The sequence below is a fragment of the Puma concolor genome, chromosome E1 (genome assembly GCF_028749965.1).
Source record: "Puma concolor isolate L17-30 chromosome E1, mPumCon1.1.hap2, whole genome shotgun sequence".
NCBI classification, from domain to species: domain Eukaryota; kingdom Metazoa; phylum Chordata; class Mammalia; order Carnivora; family Felidae; genus Puma; species Puma concolor.
Window position 1 is genome coordinate 4,653,890 of NC_141680.1, and position 20,742 is coordinate 4,674,631.

The 20,742-nt window shown below is 50.9% G+C and overlaps 1 protein-coding gene across 10 annotated transcripts in view; it reads right to left on the bottom strand.

Annotated features, from left to right (window-relative positions):
• The window catches only part of GAS7 (growth arrest specific 7), a 220,527-nt gene that overhangs the window by 73,291 nt on the left and 126,494 nt on the right, over positions 1 to 20,742 (bottom strand). For 9 of the 10 annotated variants that reach the window (XR_015243844.1, XM_086686016.1, XM_086686021.1 and 6 more), the window contains exon 2: positions 14,935 to 15,055. Coding sequence is in view for 9 of the 10 variants with exons in the window: in XM_086686016.1 (XP_086542142.1) it covers positions 14,935 to 15,055 (121 nt within the window). In the remaining variant the exon portion in view is untranslated. Of the gene's footprint in view, positions 1 to 14,934; positions 15,056 to 20,444; positions 20,569 to 20,742 lie in introns of those variants that run through there. The other variant, XM_086686020.1, reaches the window with a different exon arrangement.

A 20,742-nucleotide genomic window follows, 5' to 3' on the forward strand; every position in this document is an offset into this window, starting at 1 on the left:
GGATTTTCCACTCATACATCACCTTTCTGATTTGTTTTCTGAGAAAGTCGGCCTTTATGAACCTCAGTCGCTCGGCACGGCTGATCCTTATTTAGAAGACTTTCCAGTAAAAGGTGTGACTTTATGTTTATAAATAATGCTCGAAATCACGGAGTGCTGCTTTTCACAAAGACACAGGAACCTGTCAGAAAGAGCTATGGCTATTTTGGGAACAGGAATAAGCCATCCTCCCTCCTGAGAGGCGACCGCCAAGGCACTTTCCGAGCCCTGCTGGAAGACCATCCGGCCCCTGAATCACAAAGGACCCCGGCCGCTCCTTCGGGCACACCGAGGTCCTTATCAGGAGCCAACGGTGCAAAACATGTACAGTCAGCAATCCTGGACATCACCACCTCTCTCCAACATCAAGAAAGGCTGTGCACGATAGACAGGACCACACAAGCTGGGGAAGAAACAGGCAGCACTTGAGAGTTGATGAAATAAGATTTCCTTGGGAAACAGCATGAGCAGGTTGGAAAAAAACCTCTCTGCCAAGAGGCCTGCCAGCCTCACCCACTAAGGGAAATTCTAGAATGCTGCAAACAGGAGCAGCCTGCAGGGTGGGCCTAAAGTGCGGTAATGCTTCTCCATCACCTGGAGGGCTGGTAAAGGCACCGAGTTTCTGAGTCAGGAGGTCTGGGCTGAGAGACTGCATTTCTGACAAGCCCCCCGCCCCCCACCTCCAGGTAATGCTGCTGGCCCAGGAACCCGACTTTGAGAACCACAGGCCTAGAGGGGGCCAAGGAAGGGCAGAGTTCTCTCTGCAGAAGTGCTTCCTCCTGGTAAAGGAGACATGGTACGTCTATATAGTGGAACATTCCTCGGCGATCAAAAAGAACGAAATCTTGCCATTTGCAACAACGACGATGGAGTATATTCTGCTAGGCAAAATTAGTGACAGAAACACAAATATCATATGATTTCTCTCATATGTGGAACTTAAGAAACAAAACAGAAGAACACAGGGGAAGGGAAGGAAAATTAAGATAAAAACAGGGAGGGGGGCAAACCAGAAGAGACTCTCAAATACAGAGAATAAACTGAGGGTTGTTAGAGGGGAGGGGGGTGGGGGGCTGGGCTAAATGGGGGATGGGCGTTAAGGAGGGCATTTTTTGGCATGAGCATTGAGTGTCATATTAAGTGATGAATCACTAAATTCTTTTCCTGAAATCATTACTACGCTATATGTTAACTAACTTGGATTGAATTTTTAAAAATACAAAAAAAAAAAACCTGCTTCCTCCTATCTCCAGGTGTTAGGGGAAAGTTTTGGGTTTTTTTTTAAATATTTATTTACTTTGAGAGAGAAAGGGGGAGAGAGAGAGAGCACAAGCAGGGGAGGGGCAGAGAGGGAGACAGAATCCCAAATATCACTGGGCTCAATCTTCCGAACCGTGAGATCATGACCTGAGCCAAAATCAAGCGTCGGATGTTAACTGACTGACTCACCCAGGCACCAACCCCCAACCAAAAAAAATTTTAAAGGTACATCCATCAAAACAACCCACAAATTACTCCTGACTTCAAAGGACCCACTGTTGACCGGTATTCCCTCCAAGCAGGTGGTGCTGTTAAAAACTGTAGCAAAGTGGGGCACCTGGGTGGCGCAGTCGGTTAAGCGTCCGACTTCAGCCAGGTCACAATCTCGCAGTCCGGGAGTTCGAGCCCCGCGTCGGGCTCTGGGCTGATGGCTCGGAGCCTGGAGCCTGTTTCCGATACTGTGTCTCCCTCTCTCTCTGCCCCTCCCCCGTTCATGCTCTGTCTCTCTCTGTCCCAAAAATAAATAAAACACGTTGAAAAAAAAAAAATTAAAAAAAAAAAAAAACTGTAGCAAAGAGTCCATTTGGCCCCAGAGATCCAGGAAAAAAAAGTGAACCCCCCCCCCCCAGAGGCAGGTGCTGTGAGAGCAAAAAAAGAACCCACCGGCACCACCAATATTCAGGCTGCCGTGGAATCCCCGTGAGGGCCTCATCTCCATGTCTAAAGTCCGCCAGCCAAGAAGACTGCATTTGTACACCTGGTCACTGGAACGCACTCTTTGTAGGGAACAGCTGAGCTGGGGGGTAGGGGGTGGGGAGGGGGGGACGTGGGAGGCCAAAGCGCTGGGTGGTCCCTCACCCATTCTGTTCTGGCTCCCAAGGGTCTGCTCCTGCTGCCCACCGTGCACCCTTCCCGTACTGGCCTCCATATCAACACATATTTTTTTTTAATGTTTATTTATTTATTTTTTTTGAGAAGGAGACAGCATGCGAGCAGGGGAGGGGCAGAGAGAGAGGGAGACACAGAATCCGAAGCAGGCTCCAGGCTCTGAGCTGTCAGCACAGAGCCCAATGTGGGGCTCGAACCCACGAACCGTGAGATCATGACCTGAGCCGAAGTCGGACGCTTCACCGACTGAGCCCCCCAGGCGCCCCAACAGATGTCATTTTTATATACCAGTGGCAGAAAGCAAGTGAGGTCTTTATCTGGGGCCAGGGAAGAAGAGGGGTGAAGAAAAGGTGAGAAAAGGAGGCAGGAGTCCCTCTTGACTCTCAGCCCGACATTCTCCTCCCTTGGTGGGAGACAGCACATGGCCCGGCCCCCCTGGGTGCTCCTTACCCCCAGATAAATGAGACCAGGCTCCCGACTGTGCACCCTGACCCCAGAAGAAACCCCAAAGCTTAGCAGTGCCCAAGATATGATGAGAGACTCCAATGGGAAAATGCCATCTGAGAGAGCAATGTGGGTGGAGTCCAGGAGGGTGGGCTGGGATCTGAAGATTGGGAAGAAAGAGAGCGTTGGGGCTCTCAGCTCCTGTCCTCTCCCGCACCCCAGAGGCATAACTTTTATCCTACTTATAAAATTAATACAGGTCCCCCGAGGAAACGCTGGAAAACACGGAAAAATCAAGAGAGAAAACAGAAGTCCTCCCGGATCCGTCGCTGGGAAAGAACCACCACGGACCAACCCCCAGCCCCCCGTCCCAGCACCTGGAAGCAAAGGTGTGGCATGGGGGCCAGGGGGCCACCCCAACCTGCAGGAATCAGGGACATAAGGAATGTGGTGGCACGGCTCAGAGCTATCTGCACGGACACCAGGGTTCATCCCCTGGGGGAAATTCGGAGCATGAAACCAGCCGGATCCACTCTTGCAAACACAGGTAAATCAAGACTTCAGGATGCCGGGGACGCACGAAGGACTGACCAGAGCAGGAAGGGGCAAAGCTGGGGGCCCGACCCCCAGCCCGGTCCTCTCTGATGCGCTCAAAAACCGTTATGAGAACAATCGAAAGGATCTGGAAATCAGCTGCTTAATGTGTCTCTTTCCGGAAGCTTACATAAAAGCTTTTCTGCACGTCCCTCTCCTGGAAGCACCAGGATTCTGGGACCCAGGCGACTATTTTCAGCCAGAGCCCACGCCCTGCGTTCCCCGACAGGCTGTCAGTGCAACAGGAAAGGAGGCCACCTTCCGGCTGCTGGTGCTACTTTACCTGAGGGCCGGGTGTCAGAAACGCAGGTGACAGGTCGCACCTCTCCAAGGCCTTCCGGAGGACACACTGCCACCCGTCTGACTTCACGGTGCCCAAAGAGATCACCGGTGGCCTGCCATGCCGGGGCCTGGGAAGCGTGTTGGTTTTCCGGGGCTTCCCCACAAAACACCACCAACCAGGGGGCTTAAACAACAGAAATGTGTTGTGTCCCAGTTTTGGGGGCCAAGAGCCAGAGATCCAGGTCTGGCGGGGCTGGTTCCTTTTGAGGGCTGTGAAGGAGAGTCTGTTCCAGCATCTGTCATCTGGGTCTTTGTATCACCTCCCCCTCCCCCTCCCCCGCCATGTATTTGCCACTATGCCCCAAATTCTCCTTTTTGTAAAGACCCCCGTGGATTGGATCGGGCCCACCGTGTTCCAGGACGACCTTATCTTAATTTGAGTATCTGTGAAGATCTTATACCCAAGGTCACATCCACAGCTCCTGGAGGTTAGGATTTCAACATCTTTTGCAGGGGCACAGACATCAATCCCTATCAGGAAGCAAGGGGCTGGGGCTGGGGCTGGCTGTGAAGCCTGGGCTAGAAGTCCAGAGGGTCTGGGTCTGTGGCACCGCCCAGAGGGGCAGCAAGGGGACCAACCACCAGGGACCGGGAGACAGCTAAGCCCCAAGTCTAGTGCAGACCCGAGGGGGCCTCGGATCAGACCACATGTGCCCAGTCAGGCTGACTGTGAACATACGAGCTATCAAACTGCTTCTGCTCTGACTTCTCTAACCCAAGTGCCCCCAGTCACCCGGAACCCCTACGAGGTCCCCACAATGGCCACGTGAGGGTTAATTTGGGGGGTGGGGGTGAGAGGCAGGACCCCCCCCCCGGCATATTGTTCCCACAGCTCCTCCCTGTTCCAGACTGCAGGATCATTTCCACTCTCCCCCATTACAGGAGCTGTTTCTTCCGGGGCTGAGGGCATCTTCGGGCGTGCAGAGAAGCATTAAGCACAGCTGGTCGGGAGATTCAGTCAACAGCAACGACCGGGGGGCTGCCGTATGCAAGGCCCGGCTTATGGTGTGTGCAAAGGACAAGATCCTTCCAGTGCAGGGTCTCAGTGCCCCTGCGCTCGGCCCAGCACGCCGTTCCCAGGGAGCGGCATGAAGTAAACACATCCTGCATGACTAACTTCTCACCCTGTTCTTCTCCCACGCCTCTTGGATGAGCTCTGCCTCCTCTGGAATCCGACTGGGACTGAAGTAACAAAAACGCCGTTACCCCACTCCGAGATCTTCCTCCGATAACAAAGATCTGATCATCGGGAAACGGCGCCAGCTTTACGGACGGAGGCGCGTTCCCAAACTGTGGCGTGTGATGGGCATGCTGGTGTTGCGACTCTTTGGTTTCAGAGAATCTTAGAGCCGGAAGGGATCTTCAGAGAGGTCTATGCAAGCAGGAAAGAAAACCTGAGATCCAACCCACGAGGAAAAGACCCGTTTAACAATCCCCTCTCCACCTGAAGGACGCAGTCCGTCTTTGCAAACATGTAAACATGTAGCCTGTGTGCATTGTTAGCCCACACCGCCCTCCCCCGTAAGAAGCCATCCAAGTGGATAATTGGAGCTGAGCACAGAGAGGCATTAACAAACACTTGTTGCTTGATAATCAATTCTTGCCGCGCTCGCCCACTCACTGATCAGAATGCAACCTACATATCCTTTCCATTTTTGCTAGGGGTTCCCAAGGCTCTGTGGACTCTCACCCTTTAAGCAGCTACCCGGTTTCCACTGTCCAGACTGCCCTTCCAGATGGACCCCAACTTCCTGCTGCAGCCACGGGTTCCCAGAGCCCCAACACACACACACACACACACACACACACACACACACAGACTTCACGCCAGCCCCGGAAAGGCAATGCTTCCTGCGCTGATAGTCAGGTGCACCCAAAACCTCCAGGAATAAGGCAGCACATGAGATGAGCCGGAGGTCCTTGCTGAAATAGACGCTTTGTAACTATATACCAGTCAGCCATTTCTCCCTGGATTCTCTTTTTTGAGTTATTTTAATTTTTATTTAAAAAAATTTTTTAACGTTTATTCGTTTTTTGATAGAGACAGAGCGTGAGTGGGGGAGGGGCGGAGAGAGAGGGAGACACAGAATCGGAAGCAGGCTCCGGGCTCTGAGCTGTCAGCACAGAGCCCGATGCGGGGCTCGAACTCACGGACCGTGAGATCATGACCTGAGCCGAAGTCGGACGCCCAATTGACTGAGCCACCCAGGCGCCCGTTTTTTATTTTAGAGAGAGAAAGAGAGCGTTTGACCCAGGGAAAGGGGAAGAGAGAGAGAGAGAGAGAGAGCTTAAGCAGACTCCATAGTCAGCACGAAGTCCAACACAGGACTCGATCCCACAACCCCGGGATCATGCCCTGAGCCAAAATCAAGAGTTGGACGCTCAACTGACTGAGCCACCCACGTGCCTCACTCCCTGGATTCTTGATTCTCTCACCGGATCGGATCCCCTTTCTTAATCTCCGATTTCCAAGAGCATTTATAAAATAAATATATAAATACATATAAATATAAATAAATCCTGCCGACTGGGTGTCCAATGCCAGCTCTCTTACACATTACTTGGTATAAAACCACGAGGCTCTGTCTCAACGCGGGTCAAAACTCCAACGCCCACAGGAACTGGACACACAAAACGCAGGCGTGCGACGAAGGGTAAGAAAAATCAGGGGGAGTGAGGCAACCTTCTCAGCTCCTCCCGGCTTATGTGCACGCAGGAAGGTGGGTCCAATGCGGCCACACCCCATGATTCTTCAAGAGAAGACAAGTTAACCGATGTTCATGGAAAACATCCCAATTTGCCAATGTTGTCAAGTCACTGAACATTTTAAATCGCTACGTACGCAGAATAAAATGCCGACCCCTGGTCTCAAGACAATCCAGCACGTGACCTCCGTCACACCTGCACCTCTTCCGGGCAGTTCAGCAGGATCTGGGGGTGCTGACCCTGCTGTGACCGTCAGGTCTCCTACAGACACAGAGGCACCCTAATGCCGCTGCCCTAGAAATTTAGTCATCGTGGATGAGCACTGCTTTATTTTATTTTTTTTTTAATGAGTTCAAGCCAAACAAACACCACTTCCTATGGGTCCACAACTCACAGCCATATCGTACTCTTATTCTGGTCTTTAATGAATGAATATTGCTCAAGCTAATAACCGATAGAGATCCCGCCACCTGATATGGTTGGGTTGCCCTAACAGGGATGGATCAGCCACTCCAGCCCATCAGATGCCACCAAACTCCGCTCACGGGGTCACGGGGCTCTGCGTGATGTGCGGTGAGGGGTCAGTAACTCTACGCTGGCACTTGCTTCCTGAGCAAAGCTGCGGCGAGTTAGCAAGCCCCCGTCTAAAAACCTCCAGAGAAGAGCAATACAAAAGTAGAAACCTTACGGCCTCTTGCCGTATCAAAGGCTTGAACGATTTCACTAGACTCTTAAGTTCCCTTTGAAGACAAGGATCGTGTTCGTTCGGTCCAGATGTCACGATGGGAAAATGAAAATCGTAGAAGCCCCCAAATGCTCTGACTTAACCACAGCTAGAAGCAAAGTCGACACAAGCGTTCACAGGGGTTTTTCTAGTGGCAAAAATGCTGAGATTAAAAAAAAATTTTTTTTTTAACTTTTGACTCGAATGCTCTGAAATTAAAAGATCTGCCACTCATCCTGGTTAGAAGAATCAGGATAAAGACTGGAAGGTATCCACAAGTCCGTTACCTTGACAACACCAAAGAATATAAATGCTAGCCAGGCTGAAGGGTCTTTCGTGGCAGGTTTATACTCAATCTGTGACTTGTTGGCGTAAAATTGAGTAATCTGTTCGGAAGCGGCTCGTCTCGGAGATTCCGCCTTAACTACAGTAGCTTACGGTTATACAACCTTTAACCTCGAGACTAGAATATGTGTTTACTTGTTTGAAGAAAATTGTGTTTTTTCCACTGTACCTCTGTAAAAGAAAATTGGATTTAAGTTTACTCTTCAACCTCATGCTATTTGATCTGCTGACTATGCCCTCATCAATCTCACGGTCTCCTTGCAAGTCAAAAATGGGTGGGAACTTTTAGAAAGCGCTTAAAAATATAAAGCAGACGTTTTTACTCTTTCCAAAGAACAGATTCTGACTCAACAGGTCTGTGGTGGGACCTGCCTGCATATTGGTATTTTTTTTAATGTTTATTTATTTTTGAGAGAGAGAGAGAGAGAGAGAGAGAGAGAGCGCGCGCAGAGGAGGGGCAGAGACAGAGGGAGACACAGAATCCAAAGCAGGCTCCAGGCTCCGAGCTGTCAGACCCCGACGCAGGGCTCAAACTCACCAACTGCGAGATCATGACCTGAGCTGAAGTCGGACACTTACTTAGCTGACTGAGCCACGCAGGCACCCACCTTTTTAAAAATTTCTTTTTAATATTTATGATAGCAAAAAAAATTTTTTTAATGTTTATTTTTGAGAGAGACACACAGAGTGTAAGCCGGGGAGGGGCGGGGGGGGGGGACACAGAATCTGAAGCAGGCTCCAGTTGGACGCTTAACCGACTGAACCACCCGGGTGCCCTTTAATGTTTGTGGTATTTTTAAACAAACTCCCTAGGTATTTCTAATGCCCACCAAAGTTTGGGAATCAGGCAGAAGGAACCTCCAACCAAGACATCATATACCTCTCTTTATTGTGTTAATTTATATACCATAAAATCCTCTCTAAAAGCACGTAATAGAGTAGTTTCTACTATGTTCACAGAATTGTGCAGATATTACCAACTATCTAATTTTGGAACACTTTCATCATCTAACCCTCGTACTCATCCGAGGTCTCTAATCCTCCCCTCTCCCTGCCTGGGAAACCACTCATGTACTTTCTGTATTTATGTCATTGCCTATCCTGGGTATTTTGCGTAAATGGAACCATATGGTGTATGATTTTTGTATCGGCTTCTCGCGCTCAACATGATGTTTTCAAGGTTCATCCGTGTTGCAGCAGGTGTCCACAAGTATTTCCTTCCTGTTTATGCCTGAATAAGATCCCATTTTTAAGGATACAGCTCATTTTGTGTATCCATTCATCGTGTGACAGACATTTTGGTTGTTTCCAGCCACGATGAAGAATGCCATCATGAATATTCACATACAGGTTTTCGCATGTATATAACCAATTCTCTTGGGTATGTATCTAGGAGTGGAATTGCTGGGTCATATCCCACACATTTCTTTTTTTTTCTTAACGTTTGTTTATTTTTGAGAGAGAGAGAGGGTGCAAGCAGGGGAGGGGCGGGACACAAGATCCAAAGTGGGCTCCTCACTGACAGCAGTGAGACCGATGTGGGGCTTGAACTCACGAACCGCGAGATCATGACCTGAGCCGAAGTTGGACACTCAATGGACTGAGCCACCCAGGCGTCCCTCACACATTCCTTCCTGTTTCACTTCCATATCTGGATAATTTGCTGCTAATCAGTGACCCCGCCTAACAGCCCATGAGGATAGTTCTTACACTCTGGACCAATCAGCTGCCTTTTCCACAGTAACTCAACTTCCTAGAACACAGTAAACAATACAATCCTTTTTGTCTCCTTTGTCTTGGTTTTTTACGGGTCTTCCGTATCCTGGCTGTGGGCAGGACTCTAAGCCACTCGGCATTTGCCAAAGTTCCAAGATTACCGCCCTTCAAAAAGGCTGAGATTCGAGGAATGTGTTGTGCACTTTAAATGCTACCTTAACGCTACAAATTAAAATGGATTCTCTGCGAGGAAAAACAAAACCCACACAGAAACAGATTAATAATAAGCGCTAAGGTCTAACAGCTTTGCTCAAAGAGTCCATTAGATAAAAATAAGAAAGCCAAAACAAGAAACATGTATGAATGCACACACACATACACACGCGCGCGCGCACACACAGCGAACTCAAATCAACTAAACGTGCCAAGAAAAGGCAACATTCTCATCTCACATTTGTTCAACACAGATGGACAGAAGAAAACAGATAGAGGTTTCTGAGTGTAGAAGTTTCTCCGGGCAACTGTTATTAACAGGGAATTATCAGGGCTGTCTTATCTGGAGAACGAGAAAAACATCTAATTATTTGTAACAAAGAAGAGGTCAAACAATGCTTTTGCAAGTGTTCTACTGGAAAACTTACCCACAAACTCACATTAATTCCTGGTGTAATAAAGTTAAATGGGAATCTACTCATTTAAAGAAAAATTAAAACAAGAAATCAAGAGAACGACCGGCCATTTGGCAAATGAATCCAAAAAGCTCAAAACCTGGTGAGGCCCTCCCGAGCTTCACTCACAAACATAATAAAACATTTGTACGTATGGATACTTTATCAAAAAAGCAAAAACAATTCCTAGCTCCTCTGGGCTTCGGCTGGGGCTCCAAGAAGATAGTTGTGTTTCCCTTAAAAATAAATTTTATTGGGGCGCCTGGGTGGCGCAGTCGGTTAAGCGTCCGACTTCAGCCAGGTCACGATCTCGCGGTCCGTGAGTTCGAGCCCCGCGTCAGGCTCTGGGCTGATGGCTCGGAGCCTGGAGCCTGTTTCCGATTCTGTGTCTCCCTCTCTCTCTGCCCCTCCCCCGTTCATGCTCTGTCTCTCTCTGTCCCAAAAGTAAATAAACGTTGAAAAAAAAAATTTTTTTTTAAATAAATAAATAAATAAATTTTATTTTGGGGTGCCTGGGTGGCTCAGTCGGTTGAGTGTCCAACTTCGGCTCAGGTCATGATCTCACAGTCTGTGAGTTCGAGCCCCGCGTCGGACTCTGTGCTGACAGCTCAGAGCCTGGAGCCTGCTTCGGATTCTGTGTCTCCCTCTCTCTCTGCCCCTCCCCCGCTCATGCTCTGTCTCTGTCTCAAAAGTAAACATTAAAAAAAATTTTTTTTAATAAAAATAAATAAATAAATAAAATAAAGTATCTCCTCTATCATAAACTTGATCTATATTTCAGTTTCTGAGTGTCCTTCTCAACCATCTTTTCTCATTTGCCCTTCACAATATTGCCTTATTTCTCCTGAATTCTTCTGATCTCTGACAATTATTTCAAAGTCTCCCTCGCCCCTCCTTCCATGTTTCTCTGCAGGACTCTCTCCGAGAGGTTCGCCCTGGGTGATGATCTCCTGCATTTCACGGCTTCGTTCCTCCGTTCACGATGAAATGGAAATTCTGGGCTGCCCTCTGTGGTCGTACAGGTTGGTCACTGCATAATGCTGCCAGGCCAAAGGGGTAAGCAGAGGTGAAATCCATTCTCCTTTCTGCTTGCCAAGCCAGGCACCCACATGGCTCCCCAGATCCTCATCTCCGGCCCAGGTGCCCCCCCCCCATGTCACAGACGCATCCGTCCAAACATAGGCTGGCCAGCTCTCCAAGGAACCCTACGTGCAACATGGATTTTTGTCTTCTCCCCTCCAAACCCGTTCCTCCCTCGTGTCCCAGGTGCTCCCTGCACGGCTCCATCACACAAAGCAAAACAACTCAGAGGAGCCTTGAGTCCTTCTTTCCCTCACCTGCTACACCCTGTCGGACGGATTCTACCTCCTCCCTCCCCAGCTACAGCTGTAGGTGTGGCGCCGACCTCATTCCTTCTATTCTCATTTTGTTTGCGTGGGCCCATGCTCACCGCCCTGCTTCCTCCCCTCTGCTGCCCAAGCAGTCTTGCCACGCTGTTCTGATCACGTCAGGCCTCTGCTTTAATGCCTTCTAGAGCTGTCTGTTGCCCTCAGGGCAAAGTCCCAGGTCCTCCCGGTGTCTCGTGGGGTCATCGGTGGGTCAGACTTTTCCCCGCCGTCTCGCCCTTGTGGCGCGGTGACCCCCGCGTGGAATCCCTGAGTCCAGGGTCCCTCCCTCTTCCAAGACCCGGCAAAAGCTGGTGACCCTCTACCCCGGAGCCCCCAGATGTCAACACTAACACTCACAATGCCTGTGGGCATGTGCTGTCTAGGACGCCAGTGTTCCAAGGCAGAGACGGCTTCTTGTCCGAATCGGCATCCCCATAGCCCAGCCTGGCCGCCAGCGCTGTGACGATGCCTGTCCCTAAAATCCTCAGTGGATTTCAAAATAAACAGATGAACCAGAGAAACGTAATACAAATGCAAACTTGGCTGTCAACTCGCTGCACTTATATGTGGTGTAGAAACAGGGACCGAACACCCACCGTGCCCAAGGGCCCTCTGCGAAGCCATCGGGGATTAAGGGACACCAGAAGTATCTGGAAGAGAGGGAGATGAACAGGAAGACGAGAAGAAAGGTGTGTGGGGGCCAGAGCAGGGTGCACGGCCCTGGCCCGGGTCACATGGCAGGAAGAGGCCCCAGGGCTAGGGCAGAAAGGGGGGAACGCATCTGGCCCGGCCAGGACGAGACACAAAGTCAAATGCCCCCGGGGAGTCAGGAGGTCAGGAGGAGAGCAAGAGGCTGTTCCGACAGGTGCTTCCCCCACAGAAGGGCGATCAAATCCAAAAATGTCATCGGAAGCCCAGGAGCCGAATCAGAAAGACAGCTGGGCTTCTGTTCCCTCTGGCTAAAGAAAAAATCCTTACTAGGATGTTCAGGGTCCGCACGATCCCTCCAAACAGGACTATCTCTTTGCCGTCAGAAAGGCATTTCCCGGGGCGTCCGACTGTGGCTCAAGTCGTGATCTCGCGGTTCGTGGGTTCGAGCCCCACGTCGGGCTCTCCCCCGACAGCTCAGAGCCCGGAGCCTGCTTCGGATTCTGTGTCTCCCTCTCTCTCTCTGCCCCTCCCTCGCTCGTGCTCTGTCTCCTTCTGTCTCTCAAAGATAAATACGCATTAAAAAAAAATTTTTTTTTTAATTTTTTTTTCAACATTTATTTATTTTTGGGACAGAGAGAGACACAGAATCGGAAACAGGCTCCAGGCTCCGAGCCATCAGCCCAGAGCCCGACGTGGGGCTCGAACTCACGGACCGCGAGATCGTGACCTGGCTGAAGTCGGACGCTTAACCGACTACGCCACCCAGGCGCCCCTAAAAATTTTTTTAAATTTTAAAAAAGAAAGAAAGAAAGGCATTTCCCACCCCCCAACCCTTTCCTTGGCCAGGATTACCGCAAGCCTATCAGAGAAAGCAGGCAAGGGGAAGGAGAGCGAATCCTACAGGACGTAACAGAGAGCTTAAAGCAGGGGTCGGTAGCTCAAGGGCCCACCCTCCCCTTATCACACAGCCCGTGAACCCCCGAACTAAGATCGTCTTAAGTGCTTGAGAAAGAAATCACATTGGTGACGTGGAAAAGCTATCTGACATTCACGTTTCAGTGTCTATAAACAAAGTTTTATCGGAACACAGCTACACTCAGCGGTTTCTGTGTCGTCTGTGACAGCTTTCGTGTGACGAGGACAGAGCTGAGGAGCAGTGACAGAGACCACAGGAGCCTCATGAACAAAAACGTGTCACTACCTGGCCCTTTACAGAAGACAGTCTGCCCGCCACTGGGTGTAGAGTCTCTGGGGATCAGTATATCCCCGGACCCGCAAGAAAGCCCTGATCGCCAGGCACAGGTGAAAAGCCTGGGCCTCAGAAAAACAGCCCCCAGACACTGTCAGTTAATTAAAATGGGACTTTAATATCCCCTTAACGAAGACGGGAGAGTCACATTAACAGTAGTAGCATATGCCTGCAGTGGAGCATCACGGAGCCGTGTTGCAACATTAGTTCCAGTAACATGTACACATACAGAAAGACGCTGTCTGACCAGTTCCCAGAACCTGGACCGTTCTTCCGATTTGTTAAGAAGAATGAGCACGCACGTGTTAGAAGGTAAGAGGATACAAACGTCTGCAACGACGTGCAGGATAAACAGCTTTAGGGAAGGCAACCACAGATTTTTACTTTTTATTTCTTTTCACACCCAGTGAGTTTCTTAACCAGGAATGTTCTACTCTCTAATTAAAAAAATAAAATAAAATAAATAAAATAAAATAAATAAAATAAATAAAATAAATAAAATAAATGAAATAAAATAAAATAAAATAAAATAAAATAAAATAAAATAAAATAAATGCAGATTTTACCAAGCCTCTCTTGACCACCCACCCTCACTCAACCCCTTTGCGATAGAGTGGGCTGATTCAGGACGAGAATCCATCCAAGACCCTGAGGACCTCGGTCGGCATCATGCTGTGCCTAGAACTTCCTCTGAAACTTCAAAGGCCGACCACGGTGCAAGGCCATTCGAGTGTGTGTTTGGAGGAAGCTTAAGATTAGAACGATCAGAAATAGTTCTACTTCCCTTTTCCTAGAAACCCCAGTTACCGCCTCTGCTGGAACAAGCCCCTCAAGCCCGCAGGGGACGAGAACACAAACCAGCGACCCCTAGTGGCAGCTGCTTTCTCTGCTGCTCCCTCTGAAAGGCTGGCTCCCCGTTACCAGGACCCCTCCGAGGGTGGCCTTGCAATCACCGGCCATAGTAACGGTCCCACTGGGTCGGAAGAGGTGACCGTTAAGTCAGGTGGGTGCAGACACGGGAGGTGAAGGACCGAGGCAGGGCCGACACGTGGACATAGACTGTATTTCACATCCCGCCTTGACACGCACATCTGTGATTCGCCCCACATCGAACCTTCTGTGTTTCCCTTCTCTGGGGAGGTGTGGAGGCCAAGAGACAGAGCCCTCTGGCTGCATTTGCTCTGCCCTGCCCTGCCCAAGACCACCCTGTTCTAGAACCTACTGCTGCTCCTTCTATACACCTTCCCTAGCCTTCTTGCAAGCCCCACTCTACAGCCCGCATGCTGGGGGGTCCTGGAGTCACCGTGAGGCCCAGGAAGTCCACAACAACCGAGTGCAAGGAGGTGTGGTCCTAACTCAGCTCAGAACTGCACATGGGACCCGTGTCCTCTGTTAGAAAAAAATAATTCGCAAGTAACCCCAGAATTTCCCAATGAGCATCCCAAGAAACGCGAGCCAGTGGGATACTTCGGGGAAGATGTTGCAATCAAATTAGGGAAACCCCACACCGGCAACCCCTGTGTGGAAGCTTCAGTCTTATTAGCACAGGCCACACTCCCAGAGGATCCTACAGTAGCTAAACCTGGCTTACTCGGCTTAAACCAGATGTTGACCTGAGAACCTTCTGAGGTCCCGCTTTGGGAACTGGCCCCAGACCATGAGACTGGGTTTGACGGAGATGCCGGGGGTCGCTGTGAGTTTCCAGAGATGACCCCCAACCCTGAAGGGGGGCCCTCCCCATCCGGCACGGACCCCCACCACCCGACACCGTGGGGAAAGCAAGAGTCCCCCACAGCCCCGGAGGTAGGTTTCCGAAGAAACAGTCTGAGCATCGGTCGGTACACGCCAGAGGAGGACAGAAACCCCGAGGAAGGCTGGTGCAAGGTCCCCCCGCCACCCCCCTCCCAGAGTGGGACTCACCATTGGTGGTCGTGTTGACATAGTAACGCCGACCCTGAGGAGACAAGTAACTCTGCCAGCCAGGCGGAAGGAGGATAATCTGGCTTTCCTCTCCCGGCGGTGGGGGGACCATTCCAGGTTTCTGTGGAAGAGGAGAGAAAAGGTCACACACCGTGGGCACGGGGGGCTGTCGGGGTCAGGCACTCACAGGGCCTGCACCTGTGCTTGCTCTGGGGCCCCATCACTCTGCACACCCCCGGCTGCAGAACCTGAAGCCAGAGCACCTCGGGACCCCTGAGGACAGCAGCAGACGAGGCCCCGAGGCCGGCTGTGTGAACCTACCAGAAGCAATTAACGCAAGTCTCAGCAGAGCGCGATGCAAAAGCTTCTCAGACAACGCCGAGAACGGACGGAGGGCAAGGGGGGGCTTTTCTGGTCCTGTGTCCAAATCTCTCCGGGGGAGATCTGGAGAGAACCGGGCTCACAGGCCAAAACGCGACTCCCTTTTGCTCACGTGCACTTACGGTGGGGTTTAATTCTTTTGACCAGGGGAGCAGTGTTCTTAAAAATAAAAATTGGAGGGGCGCCTGGGTGGCGCAGTCGGTTAAGCGTCCGACTTCAGCCAGGTCACGATCTCGCGGTCCGTGAGTTCGAGCCCCGCGTCAGGCTCTGGGCTGATGGCTCAGAGCCTGGAGCCTGTTTCCGATTCTGTGTCTCCCTCTCTCTCTGCCCCTCCCCCGTTCATGCTCTGTCTCTCTCTGTCCCAAAAATAAATAAATGTTGAAAAAAAAAAAATTTTTTTTAAATAAATAAATAAATAAAAATTGGAGAGGTGTGCCTGGGTGGCTCAGTCAGTTCAGCGTCCGACTTTGGCTCAGGTCATGATCTCGCGGTTCATGAGTTCGAGCCCCACGTCAGCCTCTGTGCTGACAGCTCAGAGCCTGGAACCTGCTTCCGATTCTGTGTCTCCCTCTCTCTCTGCCCCTCCCCTGCTTACCCTCTCTGTGTCTCTCTCAAAAATAAATACACATTTAAAAAAAATTTTTAAATAAATAAGAATAAAAATCAGAGAGGGGAGCCTGTGTGGCTCAGTCAGTTAAGCATCCGACTTCGGCTCAGGTCATGATTTCACAGTTCGTGAGTTCGAGCCCCGCGTCGGGCTCTGTGCTGACAGCTCGGAGCCTGGAGCCTGCTTCGGATTCTGTGTCTCCCTCTGTGTCTGCCCCTCCTGTGCTCATGCTCTGTGTCTCTCTCTCTCTCTCTCAAAAATAAATAAACATTAAAAAAGAAAAAAAAAGTAAGCAGTGCAGACACATGGTTCCTTGGCTCTCCTGCTCCTGTATTTTCTTAAGGCTGCAAAAACACATACATGTGCCCTGCACGCCCTCAGCAGGGACCCAGTCAATCCTAGATGCTCCCGGGACCCTGAGTAAACACGGCCTCCCCATGGCCAACTTCCATCTCCACGGCTTTTAACCCACAGTGCGTCTTCGATTCAGTACGGACAGGTGTCCCAGCACCGGGTGCCGGACAGCGGCCAGGCGGCCTCCTCCCCAGCAGGGCATGTCCAGAATCCCAACACACACCTGATCACGTTTACCTGGACCTCCAGACACCTGCTTCGGCTCCTCCCACATCGGCAGGTGGTCAAAACACACACACAGCAAACGGTCTTATGAGGAGTCCAGTGTGCAGGTGCACACGTGTGTGTGGATAAAATATCCCACATACAGGAGATGTGCATCTTGGCTAAGTGGAGCTGGGAGTATTACAGGAATCAGGAGGCTATGAGGCTTCACGTAAGAGAGGAATATTCTAGAACCCAGGGGGTAAGACGGTAGGCTGCTTCTGTGGAGTCAGGTGTCTTAGAGCATCCAAGAAGGGAAGGCCATATTTGGTGCTTCTCCTAGCAGCCCCGGGGAGGAAATGGGCAATTGTTAAAGGGTATTAAGCAAGGGTCAGAGACGGACACGGCCAGAAATAGGGTACAGAGGAGAGAGGGACCCAGAAGCAAAGGGGAAACGGCCCTCTGGCCTGGGGCTCAATCCTGACTCAGCCCCTGAGCAGCCACATGACTTGGGGAAGTGACTCAGTCAACTGCTTTTATCTGTACATCCACAAAACCGAGGGGGAAGACAGGAGCCCTGCTGCGGAAGGCGCCATGGACATGAACGATAATGCACTCAGCACCTAGGAGAGTCTCTGTCACCAAGATGCCTCGTAGCTGAGGGTTCCCGGCGGGAGGGACGCGTTTAAGAGCCCAGTGAGACCCGGTTTCACGCAGCCTCTGCCCCCTGGATGTGAAGTTCAGGGGCCCACAGTCCAGCCTAGCACTCTACCACGTCTGAAACAATGTCACCGTTAACTGTCGCTCCTCCCCAGACCTCTGTGTCCAAGACTGTGCAATTCAAAGGGCAAAGACCCACCCGCTGGGGAGGCTAACGTGTTAAGAGGGTGACGAACACGGAGGCCAGGTGGTGAGCAGACCGCTAGCTCCTTGTGGGGTGGGGTGGGGGCGGTTGAGGGAGTGGAGGGAACTTCTAACCCTCCATGGCCTACCTGTGACACAGCAAACAACGACACCTGTCCCGTGTCCATGGCTACACAGTGCTTTTCGTCTTCAGAATGACTCTAGGGGCCACCTGGGTGGCTCAATAGGTCAAGTGTCTGAGTTTGGGTCAATGTCATGATCTCGCGGGCCGTGAGTTCCAGCCCTGCATCGGATTCACTCCTGTCAGTGCAGAGCCCGCCCTGGATCCTCTGTCTGCCTCTCTCTGCCCCTCCCCTTCCCTCAAAAATAAATAAACATTAAAAAAAAAAAAAAAAAGAATGACTCTAGGGAATTCATCTAACTCTGTGGGATCAGACTAAGCCTTGGCTTCCATTATAGGACACTGATGACCACAGAGGTACCCTGACTGCCTTGAGGTCTTACCCATCTAGGAAACGCAGGATTCTCTCTGCCTGGACCCTACAGAGGACACCTGTCGGGGAGGACCTCTGATTCTGAGCCAGGAAGGGCCAACTTCAGCCTATTTCCAAAATGGGCCAACGTAGCAAAGGATGTCTGTCCCCTATCCCCCTCCAGCACGGCCACGGCTGCCCCCTCTGCCTGCCCCCGCCCACCGGGGCAGCCACAGTCCCGCTCTCCTGAACCACATCGGGAGTCAAAAGACACGGACGCAACTGGGTGCGTACCCAGGAGAATTGAAAATGGCACCCAACGCTTACCGTAAATCCGTATTCACAGCAGCACGGTCTACAACAGCCAGAAGGCAGAAACCACCCAAGGGTCCATCGACGGATGAGCGGGTCAACAAAATGGGGTGCCTCCAAACAAAGAAATACCCGCCATCAAAATGAACGAGGTGCTGACACACGCTCCAGCACGGAGGAACCCGGAAACCAAGCTACGAGCCGTAAGCTAGAGACACAAAAGGGCCGCATACTGCCCCCTTCCATTTATATGAAATGCCCAGAATAGGGAAATCTATAGAAACAGGAGGCAGATTAGCAGTTGCCAGGGGCTCGGGAGGGAAGGGGGGAGGATGGGTACAGGGTTTCTTTTTTGGGGTGATGCAAATGTTCTGGAAGCAGACAGAGGTGATGGTCGCACAATGCTATGGGTGTATAAATACCAGCCATGATACACTTTGTTAGGTGTATTTCGCAACTAAAAAAAAAAAAAAATCATTGTCAAGCTGTGGAGGAGGGAGAAGTCGGACTCCCCACCTACAGGCCCTGGTCGAAGAGGCCCGAACCACCCACATTACCTCGTCGCTCATGGCCATGGAGGGACGGGCCTCCTGGGAGAGCCGCCCCACAGCCATCCAGACAGATGTAGTGCAAGGAACTACCCACTAATTATGGTCTCTCTCAAGCTGCTTCTTCTAATTAGTTTCCTTCAAGTTAAATCTTTTCCTTCCTTTTGCTAGTCCTGTGGCTTCTCCCCTTCTCCCCCGGCAGCTCCCTTCCCATGGGAATAGGAACCAGCAGAGGAAGTGACACAGGCCCGGAGGTTGGGGCCCTACCTACAATGAACAAGATCGGAGGTGAAAGCGATTTCCTCCAACTCAGAAATTCTTAACCTGAGGCACAGCATGGCTTTGTGGAAATTATAAAATGCTGCCTCTTCCTCCAGATGGGCCACCCCTCTGAGCACAAGGCTGGATTGCAGCCTCCCTTTTGTCCCTTTGTTCAGTCAACAACCTGCTCAAATGTATATGGAAAACCATCCTCAGAGAATCTGAAGGAAGCTATGGATCTTCTGCCCCTCTCCCCCGCACCATGGAGTCGTTTGTGCATATACCCCCTCACTCTATTTCCTATAGAGTATCAAGAGGCTTCTAGATGACTTTAGAGCCCTAATCTAGCCGGTACTGAAGAAACACAGGAGCTCAGATCCCATTTCTGTCCATCGGTAATGACTTTCATCATGCACCGAATGTTTATAGTGCTCCAAGGACTGGGCCAGATGCTTTATGCACTTATTTCTAGTTCTTACAATTTAAACCTGCCACTAAGTACAAATTGTTTCCCATTTCAAAATGAGGAATCAGAGACTGAGAGAATTAAAAAACCCATCCAACGCCGCACGGCTGATCAAATGGTTAAAGCAAACTTTAAGACACTAGCTTTGTCCTGGAGACTTCTGTCCAGCTACCTGCCTCCAGGCTACCCTCAGCCCATCTCTCCCCAGCTAGCCACAGGCGGCTGTTTGTTCACCTGGACCACCTGACCCCCCCAGCTCCCATCACGGACACAACTCAGACCCGCTTCTCCGGCCCGTCTCACAGTCTCCAAATGAGCATATGCCTTCCCAGGAGACGCGCAGAAATACCACCACCCCCACCCACGCCGTCACGTTCCCGGCTGTAGGCTAACTTCCTTGTTTCCTTATTTAAAATAGTGCAACCAAGGAAACCGTCCTCTTAACGATGGCTACTGGTCCTCCTTGGGGGGGAGAAAAAGAGCAAGCAAGCAAAGTTACCCAGAGACTGAAAACACCCCCTCCCCCTTCACCCCTGCTACAGCAGCGTTTCTCAAAGCATGGTCCTGGGGACACCCAGTCGGTCCCCTGGGATGTGTGTGAAGGCACAGATTCCGGGGCCCTGATCCCACCGCCAAGGCAATCTGGAGCCTTTCCGCATGCATGCTAGGTGAGCCTGATGCTTACTGAGCTCAGAACAGGCTGGTCTGCAGCTTGAGAGAAAGCACTAGAGAGAAAACATCACTTCTGACATCAAGACTTGGAACATAAAATTTTAATAAGTGCAATTTATAAAAAAAAAAAAAAAAAAAAAAGACAGTGCTTAGCTGCATGGCTACTTAGTACAAGAAAGGCTTGGTCCCCTAGCCCAAACCCTTCTTCAAATAAGACTATTTTAAGAAAGATTTGATCTGGTCTCTGCAGCAGCCTCCAGGCAGTGCCAGCCCCCACCCTCAGCCCCCCACAGCCTCCGCCCCTCCTCAAGTTCAGCCTGGGACTCAGTCCCCACCTCAGGAGGCTTCTGGGAGCACCTGACTCTTACCTTCTGCAGACGTGAGCAAAGCGACGGTAATGGGTGGTCGTCAATTTGCTCTAGCAGCCAGATCAGACAGTTTTAAGGTCCCCCTGTTCTGCGTCTTCTCACACCCCAAGCCCAGAAGCAATAGGAACTCCAGAGAAAGGCATATCCACGGGGCCCCACACCCCCACTCCCCCCACACCCAGATCTATATATAACATCTCCCAAGTTGTCAGCCTAACGAGCCACTTTCTGGCAGACCCGTTGCCATGGCAATGACTGCTAATGAGCCGGGTGCTGTGATTGGCAGTGCTTGAAGGCT